Source organism: Manis javanica, chromosome 1 (genome assembly GCF_040802235.1).
Source record: "Manis javanica isolate MJ-LG chromosome 1, MJ_LKY, whole genome shotgun sequence".
NCBI classification, from domain to species: Eukaryota; Metazoa; Chordata; class Mammalia; order Pholidota; family Manidae; genus Manis; species Manis javanica.
In genome coordinates, this window is record NC_133156.1 from 99,837,338 (window position 1) to 99,856,124 (window position 18,787).

Below are 18,787 nucleotides of genomic sequence, written 5' to 3' on the forward strand. Positions count from 1 at the left end.
TCTTGATAAAAGAAAATTCATTCTAAACGCCAGTTATTTTTAATTGAGCATGTCAAACTTTAAGTCTCTGACACTTCTGCAAATCAAAATAGCATATATATACTGAACCTCTTGAAAAAAGAACTCTAAAACAAAAAAAATCATAAGCTGACTGCCTAGTGTTTAAAATTAGACAGAAAATAATAACTAAGGAGACAGTTGCAGAAGTTAAGGATTTGTATTTGTTTTCTCTCTTGAAAACTGGTTAGTTTATGAAGGACCATCTTATACAAGCAAGAACAAAAGGAACAACAGAATTTGTCTAGAATGATGAATAGCAACTACAATTTAAGGAACAGAGTGTACTCTCTATATAATCAAGCTAAAAAAGATAATTACAGACGGTACCAAGTGTAAAACAGCTGTCTTCTTGGCCTTACCTCAAGTTTTCCTGACATCTACCTGGGATGAAAAAGAATGGTCTTAAAGAAAAAACAAAATACCTTGAAAGAAAATAGTAAGCAAATGGTAACATCATCAGCTCAAGTAAAGAGAAAATATGTATTTTTCATACACATACCCCCCAATACCTCTACAACCCTAGAAATCTTTATTTTCATGAGCCCATTTAAGAAAATATTTTACTTCCTCCAGATCTCTTGTATTACTACTCATGCCCAACTTTTTACAAATCAGTGTGTCTCAAGATTAGTATGATTTTTAAAGCCAAATAAATATCACCAGGAAGAAAAGTAATTAGCAGCAGGACTAAATTAAATATGTTAATTACCAACATTAAAAACCATTATTAAAAGATTCCAGAATATAAGAAACATTCAAGCTTTAAATGATTTTTTTCATAGACACCACACACTCACTCTCCATATCAAAACAATTTCTATGCCAACTAAAACAAAAACAGGATGAAACTAAGATGCTGTTTTGCAATGCACAATACTTTCCTCTAAAACACTTAGCTTTATTAGAGATAAATTGTACTGAAAATAGCAAAGATTCCAACATTTGCTCTAGTCTACTTACATTTCATAAATAAGACAGGTGTTGATGCAGGACACCCACTCCTTCACAATCTTTCATATGCACCCACTCTTCTATCAGAATAAGCTGTTTACCAGCCAACCGTATGTGGTTGAGTGATTAAAATGACCATCTATACTTTACATAGTAAAGCATTTTCAAAAATTTTAATGTACATAGTGACAAAAAGGGGAGGAAAAAAAACCACACTAACTCTGAACACATGAAGAGTAATTAAGCAGCTTTGTGAACAAACCAGGTTTCATTACTTGAAATAGGGGCAATTCTTTGTATGCTTCACTGAACACTTCAGCTTCAATAGTATTAACATTAAAAGAAAACTCAAGTTGAAACCAAGTAACTGATGTGCTACTCAGTTTTTAAATCTATAAGTAACTCTTCCCATGAGGTAAGGCAACTGAGTAATTTGATTGTATTAGATTGTATTAAAGTAATTATACTTGATTTTTAAATAACATGCTAATTAAATAGTATAACTTTCTTGGAAATGTACCAATAATGAAAAGGATTCTGAAAACAATTGAGTTATGGCTTTGGGGAAAAATATTAGCAATATTGTCATTTTACTACTTGCATACTTTCTGCAAAAAGTGAGCCTATAAATTACGGATGACCTGTATTTTAAACTCAAACATATCCTTAAAGATAAAAAACAAATAACTTGATGTATTCTCCTTTACATGATCTCCTTTGCACATCATTTACGAGACAATGATTGAGAGGTAATAATTAAGGCCACCCAATGTAGACAACTAAGGAGTTGGCTTTAAGTAAAATAAGAACATGCTTCATTTTCAGTTATCACAGTATAGAACTGATGGTCCCAAAACTGCATTGTTGTTTAAGCTCTAAAGTCATTCTTGAAAACAGGAGTTCCCTTCTCATATTAGGTGAACTATGTAAGCTCTTCTGACATACTGCTTGCACACGTCTCTATGGGAGTGAAAAGAATATCCACCTAAATTCTGAATGAATTGAGAATGACTGGCACATATAAAATTCTAGAAAACAGATATATACCACATTGTAGAAGGCACTAAAGCTTCAGCTTGTGCTCCCATAGCCCATTTTGAAAACCCAATTTTCTTTTTAAAATGGCACATTTGCCATCTACAGCTGACAACACACACTGCAATATTATTCATAATAAACTAGGAAATATAAAGTTAAAGAAGAAATGCTTACTTTGTGGGGAGACCCAATGATTCTACACACTGAATACTAATACATTATTAGTATTCAACACAGTTGCTCTTCCTTTTGAAAGAGAATGGTAGCATGCATTGTCAGTTGTTTTTAATCCACTTATTTAAGCAATTTTAATCTGTAAAACTATTTTAAAGAAAAACTGTTGTCCTAAACAAAACAAAAAAAACCACAATAGTGAGAACTTAACACAATCACTGTAAAACCTGTGAAGTAAATGTTAAAATTTCTTACATACTCTGCACTTACAAGGGTGTATATATATTTGCACCGATTTCAAGCACATCATCCATCTATATATTGAAATTTAAAAAAAAGTAAAACAATACAAAATTCATTAACTAGAATTTTTTTTTTAAGAGCCTCCAATGCTTATCTCCAGTCTGGACAGTTCAAATTTGGACTTTGATGCCCCATTTATTTGTAACGGTTCTTGGCAAAGACTAACAAACCACATGACAAGTGTGTCAGCCACCGTGGAAATGCAAGTTCTAAAAGATGAGGAGTTTGGGTTAACATCTGTCATTTTCACGCCTTATTTCCATGCCTTATTTTCTTACTCAGTAAACAAGATGGCCACAAAGTCACCTAACAACTAGAAAAGCTGTTAGCTCTTATCTTTATACTCAACTGGATTTTTCCTGTTTAACATCTTGTTGAGAGAATTAAAAGCTTTGGATTTTATTCCAGCATGTGTTTAGGAGGTGTGTTTGTCAGGTCCTATACTGCTGCTGTTCTGGTAGACAGGTCTTCATTTGGCTGACAACTCCCGTTTTGCTGTACTTTGTTTTCCTCGGTCCTTGGTGCATCCTTGTCATCTACTTCTTTGCCCACATTTGAATCTGGTTCTTTGTTGTGCTCCTTTTCCTACAATGATATTATAGTATGCGCTTAATACCTTTCTCAAGAGTTGCCTACTATTGCATCTGTTATGGCTAAAATATTTATCTTTTGTGAATGTAACGATATTATCTTTCACTAATTTTCACCTAAATACAATATGAAAACATATCAATATATCCTTTGTACTTGTGATATAATGATTTATAAGAAATATGTATTTCATCATTCAGATGAACCAAAATATATTTCTCAGATATATTTGGTCTTCAACCACAGCCACTGAAAAGGCTTCAGAGCCATAAAGATGGGAATGGTATCCTGTTAATGATGAAAGTGACTTTTTGGACCCAACACAAGGGTAGGGGCTCGTTGCCAGGAGGACCAAGTGATTAGAGGGTAGGAGCCCTCAGTCCACCCTATCTTCCTTCCCCCTGAGCCCCCAGCCTCCGGGGAAGGGAGAGGGGTTGGAGGTTGAATCAGCCAGTGGCCAATGACTTAGTCAATCATGACTATGCAATAAAGCCTTCATAAAATCCCAAGAAAACAGTGTTTTGGCCTTTTCCCTTTCCCAGAGAGAATCTATGCTTGGGGAACCTGAATGCTTCCACATACCAAGAAGCTGAGTCCCAAGTTCCACACAAAACTTTACTGGGGACTTCATCCTATTTATTTATTTATTCACCTAGCTTTTGATTCATATCCTTTATCATATCCTTTAATAAACTGGTAAACATATTTCCCTGAGTTCTGTGAGCTCAAACCTGAGAAGAAGGAGGTTGCTGGACCCTCTAATGTGTAGCCAGGTGACCAAATGTACAGGTAACAGCCTGGAGCTTGCCACTGGCATCTGAAGTAGGGGATGGGGGAGTCTGTCTTGCAGAACTGAACCCTTCACCTGTGAAATCTGATGTTATGTCCAGGCAGATAGTGGCAAAATTGAGTTAAATTCCTGGATACCCTGACCATGTCTGAGAACTGCTTGGTGTTTGTGTATGTGTGATTGGGGGAAATCCCCACACTGGAAATGGAGTCCAGAAAACCTAGGAGAGTACTTCTTATAAACAATGGACAAGCCATGGAAATTAAATTTGAATAAAACAGATGAACAGAAATTCTGAGAAAGCGTTCAATAAATGTTGCTGACTGACTTGATAAAGTGGGCAGATCTGCCGAAAGAGTAAAATGGTTCCCAAAGATGCCAAGATGGATTTGTAATCTTGGGTACCAAAGAAGCAAAAATAAGGGAATATGAAAGAGAAGTCACTCTTCCTCCTAACAAAGACTGTTCAGTCCAAAGTCTGACCTCAGCTTGAGGGAGAATTAAATGAGAACATGTGGACAGTGCCTAACACACAGTAAATACTCAAGAGATGTTATTACTGTTTCAAGGACGATAACCCTCTATCAGCAAGCGAATAAATATTTAAGATGAAAGCTCCAGAACTCATAATTGATACCCAAATATAAATACAGTTACAGGTATAATGAGGAAATTAACATTAATTCACAAGTACTTAAAATATTTGTTGTGGAATTTGGTTTTCTATTAATTATACTAATTTAACAAACCTAGTATATGTACTACAAAAACCAAGTAACAGCATCTATTAAAGTTGCTAAAATATACTGAGGAAAATGCCATCTAGTAGAAATTTTGGTATAAATTCAGATATATCTGTTACCCATAAATGGTCTAACAATTCTTATTGTATGCCACTCCTTTATTCTCTAAAATAAAGAATGCAACTGCTTAAATTTTAACTAGCTCTCATCCCTTCAAAAATTTAGTTTAAAAAACTATACATTTAATAAACAGAAAGAATTCCAAAAATGTATAAGACACCGTTACCCTCAAAGAACTTTTAAAAAGTCTAAAACTACTTCTGTGCAATAAAGAACAGTCTCAATTATTTATTATTCAAAGTCAAAAAATGGAATGACTGTGGCTTACCTTCAGTGAAGTATTGTTCTTCTCCAACTTTTCCTTCCCATCTCTATCATTAGAACTCTTCCTTGTAGAGGCTGAACGGAATTCCCTCTCTTTTCTTTCACTGATGTGGTCCCTTTCTTTTTCTCTCTTTTTATCTTTCTTATTTCTGCTATAAGAATATTTGACAATGTCAGTAACTTCTAAAAAATTAAAGACCTACTAAATTCTTGAAAATACTCCTATCTAGACTAATGCATTGCAAATAAGCATGTCAGTAACCTGGTTTGACCAAATGACATAAATGGGTCCTACAGCCCTACCTATTCTACCCACTACCCCCATTAATGTTTTTTAAATAGCAGAGGCCACCATGTGTTCAGATAAAACACAATTTGGTATTGTCAATTTATTCATTCTGAAAACACTGATGATTTATCTACTATAATTAGGATAAAATAAAACAGTCTGTTATAACCCACCTTTTCAAAGCAAAAAATGAGGAAGCAGAAAGGAATGAAAAGAAAAAAGAATCAGCTGTGGCATCCTGGAAGGGCTGAATTACTACTAGCAAAACTTGGAACTTCAAAGAACCAATTATGTCATGTGCCCTCCTTGTTCACCATGAATTAAAGAGCAAAAGTTAAAAAGACAGAATGGGGGGGCGGAGCCAGGATGGAGGCATGAGTAGAGCAGCGGAACTCTCCTCCCAAAACCACATGGAATTATGAAAATATAACAAAGACAACCCTTCCTAAAATAGAGACCAGAGGACACAGGACAACATCCAGACCACATCCACACCTGCGAGAACCCAGCACCTCGCGAAGGGGATAAGATACAAGCCCCGGCCCGGCGGGACCCGAGCACCCCTCCCGCCGGTTCCCGGCGGGTGGAAAGAAACCAGAGCAATTTTTTTTTCTTTTTTGGCGAGTGCTTTTTGGAAGCCTTAAAGGCACAGGGACCCCAATACCAAGGAAATACTGCAGTAAGACCGGTGAGTGGGTGCCTGAGACTGGCGCCTAAGGACAAAGCAAATCGAGCGTTTTTCCCTTCTTTTTTTTTGGCGAGTGCTTTTTGGAAGCCTTAAAGGGACAGGGGCCCCAATACCAGGGAAACACGGCAGTAAGACCGGTGAGCGGGCGCCTGAGGACAAAGAAAATCGCGCATTTTTCCTTTTTTTTGGGCGAGTGCTTTTTGGAAGCCCTAAAGGGACAGGGACCCCAATACCAGGGAAACAGGGCAGCAAGACCGGTGAGCAGCTGCCTGAGACTGGCGCCTGAGGACAAAGAATATCGCGCGTTTTTCCCCTTTTTTTTGGCGAGTGCTTTTTGGAAGCCTTAAGGGGACAGGGACCACAATACTAGGGAAACAGGGCAGCAAGACCCGTGAGCAGGTGCCTCAGACCGGCACCTGAGGAGAAACAATATTGCGCGTTTCTCCCTTTTTTTTTTTTTTTTTTTTGCGAGTGCTTTTTGGAAGCCTTAAAGGGACAGGGACCCCAATACTAGGGAAACAAGGCAGCAAGACGGGTGACCGGGTGCCTGAGACGGGCGCTTGAGGACAAAGAAAATCGTGTGTTTCTTCCTTTTTTTTTTTTCTTTTTTCCTTGTTGCTGTTGTTTTGGTTTGGAGGGTGCTTTTTGGAAGTTTTAAAGGCGCAGGACAGGACACTTAGCCCAGAGGCACGGAATCTGGGGGATCTCTGGGCACTCTAACCCCCTGGGCAGCAGGGAACACAGAGGCCCATTACGGAGATAAATAGCCTCCCGGCCACTCCCCCTCCAACGGGGCTCCACCATTTTGGAGGAGCAGCCCCAGCCAGGCCACCCCACAGCAACAGCGGAGATAAACTCCATAGCAAACGGGCAGGAAGCAGAAGCCCTGTCTGCACACAGCTGCCCAGCACAAGCCACTACAGGTCGCTATTCTCCCAGGAGAGGAAGGCCACAAACCAACAAGGAAAGCTCTTCCAGCTGTCACTTGTACCACCTCTGCAAACTATCTCTATCACCATGAAAAGGCAAAACTACAGGCAGACAAGATCACAGAGACAACACCTGAGAAGGAGACACACCTAACCAGTCCTCCTGAAAAAGAATTCAAAATAAAAATCATGAACATGCTGACAGAGATGCAGAGAAAAATGCAAGAGCAATGGGATGAGATGCAGAGAAAAATGCAAGAGCAATGGGATGAAGTCCGGAGGGAGATCACAGATGTCAGGAAGGAGATCACAGAAGTGAAACAAGCCCTGGAACGATTTATAAGCAGAATGGATAAGATGCAAGAGGCCACTGAAGGAATAGAAACCAGAGAACAGGAACGTATAGAAGCTGACATAGAGAGAGATAAAAGGAGCTCCAGGAACAAAACAACACTAAGAGAACTATGTGACCAATCCAGAAGGAATAATATTCGTATTATAGGGATACCAGAAGAAGAAGAAAGAGGAAAAGGGAAAGTCTCTTTGAAGAAATAATTGTTGAAAACTTCCCCAAACTGGGGGAGGAAATAATCGAACAGACCACGGAAACACACAGAACCCCCAACAGAAAGGATCCAAGGAGGACAACACCAAGACACATAATAATTAAAATGGCAAGGACTAAGGACAAGGAAAGAGTTTTAAAGGCAGCTAGAGAGAAAAAGGTCACCTATAAAGGAAAACCCATCAGGCTAACATCAGACTTCTCGACAGAAACCCTACAGGCCAGAAGAGAATGGCATGATATACTTAATGCAATGAAACAGAAGGGCCTTGAACCAAGGATACTGTATCCAGCACGACTATCATTTAAATATGATGGTGGGATCAAACAATTCCCAGACAAGCAAAAGCTGAGGGAATTTGCTTCCCACAAACCACCTCTACAGGGCATCCTACAGGGACTGCTCTAGATGGGAGCACCCCTAAAAAGAGCACAGAACAAAACACACAACATATGAAGAATGGAGGAGGAGGAATAAGAAGGGAGAGAAGAAAAGACTCTCCAGACAGTGTATATAACAGCTCAATAAGCGAGCTAAGTTAGGCAGTAAGATACTAAAGAAGCTAACCTTGAACCTTTGGTAACCACGAATCTAAAGCCTGCAATGGCAATAAGTACATATCTTTCAATAGTCACCCTAAATGTAAATGGACTTAATGCACCAATCAAAAGACATAGAGTAATAGAATGGATAAAAAAGCAAGACCCATCTATATGCTGCTTACAAGAAACTCACCTTAAACCCAAAGATAAGCATAGACTAAAAGTCAAGGGATGGAAAAACATATTTCAGGCAAACAACAGTGAGAAGAAAGCAGGGGTTGCAGTACTAATATCAGACAAAATAGACTTCAAAACAAAGAAAGTAACAAGAGATAAAGAAGGCCACTACATAATGATAAAGGGCTTAGTCCAACAAGAGGATATAACCATTCTAAATATATATGCACCCAATACAGGAGCACCAGCATATGTGAAGCAAATACTAACAGAACTAAAGAGGGAAATAGACTGCAATGCATTCATTGTAGGAGACATCAACACACCACTCACCCCAAAGGATAGATCCACCGGGCAGAAAATAAGTAAAGACACACAGGCACTGAACAACACACTAGAACAGATGGACCTAATAGACATCTATAGAACTTTACATCCAAAAGCAACAGGATATACATTCTTCTCAAGTGCACATGGAACATTCTCCAGAATAGACCACATACTAGCTCACAAAAAGAGCCTCAGTAAATTCCACAATATTGAAATTCTACCAACCAATTTTTCAGACCACAAAGGTATAAAACTAGAAATAAATTCCACAAAGAAAACAAAAAGGCTCACAAACACATGGAGGCTTAACAACATGCTTCTAAATAATCAATGGATCAACGAACAAATCAAAATAGAGATCAAGGAATATATAGAGACAAATGACAACAACAACACTAAGCCCCAACTTCTGTGGGATGCAGCGAAAGCAGTCTTAAGAGGAAAGTATATAGCAATCCAGGCACACTTGAAGAAGGAAGAACAATCCCAAATGAATAGTCTAACATCACAATTATTAAAACTGGAAAAAGAAGAACAAATGAGGCCTAAAGTCAGCAGAAGGAGGGACATAATAAAGATCAGAGAAGAAATAAACAAAATTGAGAAGAATAAAACAATAGCAAAAACCAACGAAACCAAGAGCTGGTTCTTTGAGAAAATAAACAAAATAGATAAGCCTCTAGCCAAACTTATTAAGAGAAAAAGAGAATCAAAACAAATCAACACAATCAGAAATGAGAAGGGAAAAATCACAACAGACCCCACAGAAATACAAAGAATTATTAAAGGCTACTATGAAAACCTACATGCCAACAAGCTGGAAAACCTAGAAGAAATGGACAACTTCCTAGAAAAATACAACCTCCCAAGACTGACCAAGGAAGAAACACAAAAGTTTAACAAACAAATTACGAGCAAAGAAATTGAAACGGTAATCAAAAAACTACCCAAGAACAAAACCCCGGGGCCAGACAGATTTACCTTGGAATTTTATCAGACACACAAAGAAGCCATAATACCCATTCTCCTTAAAGTGTTCCAAAAAATAGAAGAGGAGGGAATACTCCCAAACTCATTCTATGAAGCCAACATCACCCTAATACCAAAACCAGGCAAAGATCCCACAAAAAAAGAAAATTACAGACCAATTCCCTGATGAATGTAGATGCAAAAATACTCAATAAAATATTAGCAAACAGAATTCAACAGTATATCAAAAGGATCATACACCATGACCAAGTGGGATTCATCACAGGGATGTAAGGATGGTACAACATTCGAAAATCCATCAACATCATCCACCACATCAAGAAAATGAAAGACAAAAACCACATGATCATCTCCATAGATGCTGAAAAAGCATTTGACGAAATTCAACATCCATTCATGATAAAAACTCTCAGCAAAATGGGAATAGAGGGCATGTACCTCAACATAATAAAGGCCATATATGATAAACCCACAGCCAGCATTATACTGAACAGCGAGAAGCTGAAAGCATTTCCTCTGAGATTGGGAACCAGACAGGGATGCCCACTCTCCCCACTGTTATTTGACATAGTACTGGAGGTCCTAGCCACAGCAATCAGACAAAACAAAGAAATACAAGGAATCCAGATTGGTAAAGAAGAGATTAAACTGTCACTATTTGCAGATGACATGATGTTGTACATAAAAAACCCTAAAGACTCCACTCCAAAACTACTAGAACTGATACTGGAATACGGCAAAGTTGCAGGATACAAAATTAACACACAGAAATCTGTAGCTTTCCTATACACTAACAATGAACCAATAGAAAGAGAAATCAGGAAAACAATTCCATTCACAATTGCATCAAAAAGAATAAAATACCTAGGAATAAACCTAACCAAAGAAGTGAAAGACTTATACTCTGAAAAGTACAAGTCACTCTTAAGAGAATTTAAGGGAACACTGACAAATGGAAACTCATCCTCTGCTCATAGCTAGGAAAAATTAATATCATCAAAATGGCCATCCTGCCTAAAGCAATATACAGATTTGATGCAATCCCTATCAAATTACCAGCAACATTCTTCAATGAATTGGAACAAATAATTCAAAAATTCATACGGAAACACCAAAGACCCCGAATAGCCAAAGCAATCCTGAGAAAGAAGAATAAAGTAGGGATCTCACTCCCCAACTTCAAGCTCTACTACAAAGCCATAGTAATCAAGACAATTTGGTACTGGCACAAGAATAGAGCCACAGACCAGTGGTACAGATTAGAGACTCCAGAAATTAACCCAAACATATGTGGTCAATTAATATTTGATAAAGGAACCATGGACATACAATGGCAAAATGACAGTCTCTTCAACAGATGGTGCTGGCAAAACTGGACAGCTACATGTAGGAGAATGAAACTGGACCTTTGTCTAACCCCATATACAAAGGTAAACTCAAAATGGATCAAAGACCTGAATGTAAGTCATGAAACCATTAAACTCTTGGAAAAAAACATTGGCAAAAATCTCTTAGACATAAACATGAGTGACCTCTTCTTGAACATATCTCCCCGGGCAAGGAAAACAACAGCAAAAATGAGCAAGTGGGACTACATTAAGCTGAAAAGCTTCTGTACAGCGAAAGACACTATCAATAGAACAAAAAGGAACCCTACAGTATGGGAGAATATATTTGAAAATGACAGATCCGATAAAGGCTTGACGTCCAGAATATATAAAGAGCTCACACGCCTCAACAAACAAAACACAAATAACCCAATTAAAAAATGGGCAGAGGAACTGAACAGACAGTTCTCTAAAAAAGAAATACAGATGGCCAACAGACACATAAAAGATGCTCCACATCGCTAATTATCAGAGAAATGCAAATTTAAACTACAATGAGGTATCACCTCACACCAGTAAGGATAGCTGCCATCCAAAAGACAAACAACAACTAATGTTGGCGAGGCTGTGGAGAAAGGGGAACCCTCCTACACTGCTGGTGGGAATGTAAATTAGTTCAAGCATTGTGGAAAGCAGTATGGAGGTGCATCAAAATGCTCAAAACAGACTTACCATTTGACCCAGGAATTCCACTCCTAGGAATTTACCCTAAGAACGCAGCAATCAAGTTTGAGAAAGACAGATGCACTCCTATGTTTATCGCAGCACTATTTACAATAGCCAAGAATTGGAAGCAACCTAAATGTCCATCGGTAGATGAATGGATAAAGAAGATGTGGTACATATACACAATGGAATACTACTCAGCCATAAGAAGAGGAAAAATCCTACCATTTGCAGCAGCATGGATGGAGCTGGAGAGTATTATGCTCAGTGAAATAAGCCAAGCAGAGAAAGAGAAATACCAAATGATTCCACTCATCTGAGGAGTATAAGAACAAAGGAAAAACTGAAGGAACAAAACAGCAGCGGAATTACAGAAACCAAAAATGGACTAACAGGTACCAAAGGGAAAGGAACTGAGGAGGATGGGTGGGCAGGGGGGGCAAAGGGGAGGAAGAAAAAGGGGGATATTAAGATTAGCATGCATAGGGGGGAAGGGAGAAAGGGGAGGGCGGGCTCTACAACACAGAGAGGACAAGTAGTGATTCTACATTTTGCTAAGCTGATGGACAGTGACCGTAAGGTGGTTTTTAGGGGGGACCTGATACAGGGGAGAGCATAGTAAACATAGTATTCTTCATGTAAGTACAGATTAAAGATTAAAAAAAAAAAAGAAAGAAAGAAAGAACAGGGGGATTACTCCTTGATAGGATAAAACAATTGGTAAATCAAAGATTAACACATGCTTTAAATATCCTTAATGTTGATCACTTAAAGGGTGTCAGATGATCAGCTATGGAGGTACTACTCTTTTCTGATAATATTCCTTTCTCTTAATTAAAAAAAAAAGCAGTTCCTGTGTGCTGACCTCCAATGAATTCTACACAGCGGTATAGAGGGCATGTCAAAGTGTGCGCAAAGGGTCTGTTTGTTTCTATGCAGAAGATCAAGGCCTAGCTTGGCTACCCAGAGAATGAACTAAGATACGATATGAGGAGGAGCTTCCAGCATCAGCACTCTCTGGAGGACTCGTGCCGGGGGATGATCATCAAAAAGCCTCCACAGGGATCCGGGCGATGCTGCAGTTGTGGCTGCGTCCACCCCACCGTTTCCTGGACTTGCCATTGGAATGAGGAGGGAGTTGTCTAGGCTGGCATGTGCATACAGTGAGACAACGAATTTGACCGGATCTGTACTGTTGGAACTCAACCAGGAGTTGGGAGGGGTGCAAGTTGTAGCGCTCCAAAATCTTACGACTATAGACTATCTACAGTTAAAAGAACATATGGGATGTGAACAGATCCCAGAAATGCGTTGCTTTATCTGATTTCTCTCAGACTGTTCAAGTACAGTTGGACAATATCCATCATATCATAGACAAATTTTCACAAATGCCTAGGGTGCCTAAAGAGTTTTCTTGGCTTCACTGGAGATGGCTGGTAATTATAGATTTGCTTTGTTTATGTCACCGTATTCCTATTATGTTAATATGTGTGCGCAAGTTAGTTAGTAGTTTAAAACCTATACATACTTATGGTACTCTACAAGAAGATATGTCAAAGAAATAATCAATCCTCCCATGTTTTCTTCCATATGCTACCTCTATAGCTTTTCTTCTTCCTTCCTAATTACAACCCTTAAATAGAATTTGTGCCTTATATCGAATTTACTGAGTATCATAATACCTCCAGGTGGGAAGGATACCTCGAGACAAGTGCTGGGCATAGAAGCCACAGGGCATAAATCTGCAAAGAAGTAAAAGGCTAACCTTTTCAAACAGTATGGCTTCTCTCTCACTTACCAACTTTACATTTCCCTGTATGGCCCCAGAAGATGACTGGTTAGCCAGAGACGGGTAAGATTCCTCAAGGGAGGAACAACCTAAGACAGGCACAGTTGCAGGGGGGCCATCAGGTGAGAAATTGGGGAACAACAGTGGTGAAGCTTAGAACCTCACCCACCCCTGTGTTGAGAGAAAGCTTCTGCATCCATGGATGTTTTATTGCCCTTGTCTAGCTCGGATTAGCACATAGTCTACAGGCACACACCTGATCATCTACAATTGTTCTCTTACAACACTAAACTATGTTTTCTACCTTTATCTTGCATCTACCTATCACTTCAGCAGTTTATTAAAAATAAAAATAATAATAATAAAGGGAGAAATGTGGGATCCACCTATAAATCAAGTATAAAAATCAAATGAATATTCATATTTGACCTGATTGTTTATAGTTCATAATGCATGATCAGAACCGAAAGTTTCTGTGATGAATGCCCTTGTACTGTTCACCATGTAAGAACTTATTCACTATGTAAGAATTAATTCACTATGTAAGAACTTGTTCGTTATGCTTCAGAAGATTGGAGACTGGTGAGAACTAGGCTTGAGATGGATTAATGATTGTGCATTGAACATTGACCCCTCTATACAGAATTTTATTGTTGTTAACAACCATTTGATCAATAAATATGAGAGATGTCCTCTCAGAAAAAAGAAAAAAGACAGAATGGATAAGTTCCATTTATAGAAAAAACACACCCTTAAAATTAGAGGAAAAAACCATTTATTTTGTATCAGCGTCTAACAGATAGCTTCTACTCAAAGTAGCTCTAACATGGAACTCTAAACTTTTTTCTCCCAATTATGGAGAGTTTAAAAATAAGCACAATGGTTGGTAGAACAAAGACATTAGGTAACAGACCCAAGTACACATGAAAATTTAGTATAACAAAGGGGGCACCTGAAATCACTGGAGAAAAGACAATCTTTTATAAATAAAAGAACTGGAGACAACTGGACTATTATTTGGGAAGTGATAAAACTGAATCTGTATCTCATTCCGCATATGTAATATATTCAAATGGATTCGAAACTTAAATTTTTAAAAATGAAATACTAGAAGAAAATGGTGGTAATTTCAGTTCAGTGTGTGATTGGAAAGATTTATGTTTTTTTTCTTGGAATATAGTTTACATACAATATTATATTGGTTTCAGATGAACAACTTAGCAATTCATCAATTATATGAATTATTAAATTCCAATGTCAAGTGTAGTTACCATCTGTAAAGATTTTTTCTCAAATTCCAGATTGATAAATTTGCCTATATAAAACTTTTCCAAGGCAAAACCTACCATTAGAGTACATTCAAAAGGGAAATAACAAACCAAGAATAATACCTGCAACATATTTGTATGTGTATCTTTATACACAAATCTTTAAAGTCAAAGTAACAACCATATCAAATAGAATAAAATTCTTAGAAATAAATTCAACAGAGGCAACAAAATACCTGCTAAAAGAAATAGACAAATAAATGGAAAGACATCCACAGAGATGGATCAAAGACTCACACTGTTAAGATAACAACAGTAGCCAAAGTCATCTACAGATTCAATGTAATCCCTATCAAAATCCTACTGGCATTGTTAGCAAAAATAGAAAAAACCCATCCTAAAATTCATACGGAATCTCAAGAGACATTAAATAGCCAAAACAACCTTAAAAAAGGAATAAAGGCAGAAGACTCACAATTCCTGATTATAAAGCTTACTGTAAAGTTACAGTAATCAAAGCAGTGTTATTGGTACTAGCATAAGGACATACAAACCAATCTAACAGAATAGAAAAACACTCTCACATATATAGTTCAAATGATTTTGGACAAGGATTTTTGGTCATTCAATGGGAAAAGGACCACCTTTTCAACACATGGTGCTAGGAAAACCACATATATCCACAAGCAGAAGAATGAAGTTGGACCCTTACCTTATACCATATATAAAAATTACCTCAAAATTGATCAAAGACATAAGTGTACAAGCTAAAACTACAGAACTCTTCAAAGAAAACACAGGGGAAAATCAAATCTTCATGACACTGGACTTGGCAATGATTTCTTGGATATGACAACAAGTACAAGCACAAAAAAAAATAGATAAATTTGACTTCATCAAAATTAAACATTTGTGCATTAAAGGATACTATTAAGAAAGTGAAAAGTCAACCCACAGAATTGGAGAAAAATATTTGTAAACCATTTATCTGGTAAGGGATTAATATCCAGAATATAAAGAATTCCTACAACTTAACAGCAAATGACCCTATTAAAAATGGGCAAAAATGAGTAGACATTTCTCCAAAGACATACAAATGGTTAATAAGCACATGAAAAGATGTTCAACATCACTAATCATGAGAGATATGAAAATCAAAAACACTCACTCAAATGACTACAATCACAGACTGATAATAACTGACAGATAATAACTAAGTGTCAGTAAGTATGTGGAAAAAGTGGAACCATCATACACTGCTAACAGAAATGTAAAATGGCACAGCCACTGTTTTGGAAAACCAGTTTGGCAGTTTCTCACAAAACTAGAATGTTACTGTATTACCACTCTTCAGTATATGCCTGTGAGAAATGCATACATGTGTCCAAACAAAAACTTATACCTGAATGTCCATAGCAACATTAGTCACAACAGCCAAAAAATGGAAACAATACTAAATGTCCATCAATTAATGAATGGATAAATAAAACACAATTTCATCTATACAATGGATAAAAAGGAAATACGATCCATGCTACAACATGCATGAACCTTGAAAACATTATATTAGTCCAAGAACCAGACACAAAAGACCACACACATTAAATGAGTATTTATATGAAATGTCCAAAACGGGCAACTTGAGACAATAGATAGATTAGCAACTGCCAAGAGCTGTGAGAAGTAACTGCTAATGGGTACAGGCTTTCTTTTGAAGTGACAAAAAACGTTCTGAAATAAAGTTAGCAATGATGGTTGGTGCGAACATACTAAAAAAAACCACTGAAATGAAAATTTTAAAGGGTGAAGTTTATAATATGTGTATTATCCTCAGTTTAGAGGTAGGACTGGGTATAGTCACCGAGTATACACAAAGTATGCATGTGTATATACGCATAGCATGCTGTCTTCTGTGAAGGAGAAATTCAAATGTATGTATATGCTTAAGTTTGCAAAAACAAAGTGATCATTTACAGAGGGTGAATGGGGAGTAAGGCGAAAGAAACAGATGGAGTGACAATGTGAATATATTTTTGTCTAATCTGAGTTCACAACTTCGAGAAGTTTTACTTTCATCAGCCAAATACTTTTTTTTTAATATACAAATATGGTCTACCTCTACATCCTATGCTTTCCATTATTCACACCTAAAAACAAATAAACAAAAAGACAAATAAATAGAGGATCCATGCTGGAAAACATGCTCCTTACACTCCAGCAAGGCTTTTTATAAATTTCTCTTTGGTACACCTAGAAAACCAACCAAAAAACTATGACCAATCAGTTAGGTTAACAGGCTAAAAAAATAAATATACAGAAATCAGTAACCTTCCTATGCTCAACCAGATGACATAAGGAAAGACAGACCTCATTTACAAAAGCAACAAAAAAGTAAACCTAGGAATAAACAGAAAAAATCTGTATGAAATAAACACTGAAGCATTCCTTAGAAACACTAAGGATGGCCTGAATAAGGAGATATATCGCATTTCTGGATTTGAAGACTCACCATCATAAAGCTTTATTTATTAATAAATCTATTTATCAATTTTCCCTAATTAACAAATTTAATGCAACTGTAACACAAATTGTCAACAGGTTTAATTTCTAGAACCTAGACAACTGACTCTTACTATATTCAAATGGAAAAACATACAAGAATGGTCAGAAAGCTCAAAGAGCAATGGAGGTGAAGGAGAGAACAGGCCTTACTACACATTAAAAAATAGTATATAATCTGAGTGATTAAAAGCAGGGGGCACTGGTACTCTAATCATAAAACCAATCCAACAGCACAGAAGGCCCAAAAATAAACCCAAACAGAAAAATTTGGTATATGACAAAGGCAACATACCAAATTTGTGTTAGAAAAACTGAGTTTTTTAATCGAAGTATCACTGGTATCTTATATTGGTTTCTTGCTCAACCCCCACTTCATCCCCACTAGTACAACTACTGTCAACATAGGAAGATATTACAAAATCGACTACGTTCTCCATGCTGTATTACTATCTCAACGACCAGCTGATATTGTGAGAATTTTTGTGCCCCTTTATTCCCCTCATTCTCCCACCCCACCCCATGTTAACCACCAGTCACTTCTCAGTGTCTATGAATATACTGACATTTTGTTCATCTTGTTTTGTTTTTAGATTCCACACGTAAATGAAATCATATGGTATTCGTTTTTCTCCACCTGGCTTATTCTGCTGAGCATAATACCCTCTAGGTCTCCATCCATGTTGTTTCAAATGGCAAGATTTCTTTTACATGGCTGAATAATATTCCACTGTGTATATGCACCATTCTCTTTATCCATTCATCTGTTGATGGACATTTAGTTTGCTTCCATAACTTGGCTATTGTAAATAACGCACTGATAAACATAGTGATACATATATATTTTTGGATCAGGGATTTGGGGTTTTTTGGTAAATTCCTAGATGTATTCTATTCTTCATTTTTTGAGGAACCTCCATACTACTTTCCACAGTGGCTATGCCAATTTACATTCCCACCAGCTGTGTAGGCGGGTGCCCTTTTCTCTACATCCTCACCAACACTTATATCTTGTCTTTCATATGGTGACCATTCTAACTGGTGCATGGTGGTGTATCACTGTGGTTCTAATTTGCATTTATTTCCCTGCTAATTAGTGATGTGGAGCATCTTTTCATATGCCTGTTGGCTGTTTTTTTCTTCTTTGGAAGAAATATATTTCTTATATTGGTTTCTTGCTCAACAGTAACCCATATTATTGGAAATAATAAACTGGAAAAAGCCACTTTTTAATTGGGTTATTTTTCTGGTGTTGAGACATATGAGTTCTTTATACATTTTGGACATTAACCCCTATCAGATAAATCATTTTACAAACATGTTTTCCCTTACTGTATGTAGGATGCCTTTTTAAATTTTTTTATTAAGGTATTATTGATATACACTCTTATGAAGGTTACATATGAAAAACAATGTGGTTACTACATTCACCCATATTATTGCGTTGCCCCCATACCCCATTGCAGTCATTGTCTATCAGTGTAGTAAGATGCCACAGAGACACTATTTGCCTTCTCTGTGCTACACTGTCTTCCCCATGATCCCCCCAACAACATGTGTGCCAATCATAAT

The 18,787-nt window shown here is 37.3% G+C and overlaps 1 protein-coding gene across 8 annotated transcripts in view; it reads right to left on the bottom strand.

Moving 5' to 3' along the window:
- Nucleotides 1–944: 944 nt before the first annotated feature.
- SREK1 (splicing regulatory glutamic acid and lysine rich protein 1) overlaps nt 945–18,787 on the bottom strand; it is a 54,282-nt gene continuing 36,439 nt past the window's right edge. For 7 of the 8 annotated variants that reach the window (XM_037026109.2, XM_073235612.1, XM_073235615.1 and 4 more), the window contains 2 exons: nt 5,039–5,186; nt 945–3,111 (listed from right to left, as the gene is read on the bottom strand). In XM_037026109.2, coding sequence (XP_036882004.1) covers nt 2,965–3,111; nt 5,039–5,186 — 295 coding nt within the window. In that variant the 3' untranslated portion in view covers nt 945–2,964. The remainder of the gene's footprint in view (nt 3,112–5,038; nt 5,187–18,787) is intronic. The other variant, XM_037026110.2, reaches the window with a different exon arrangement.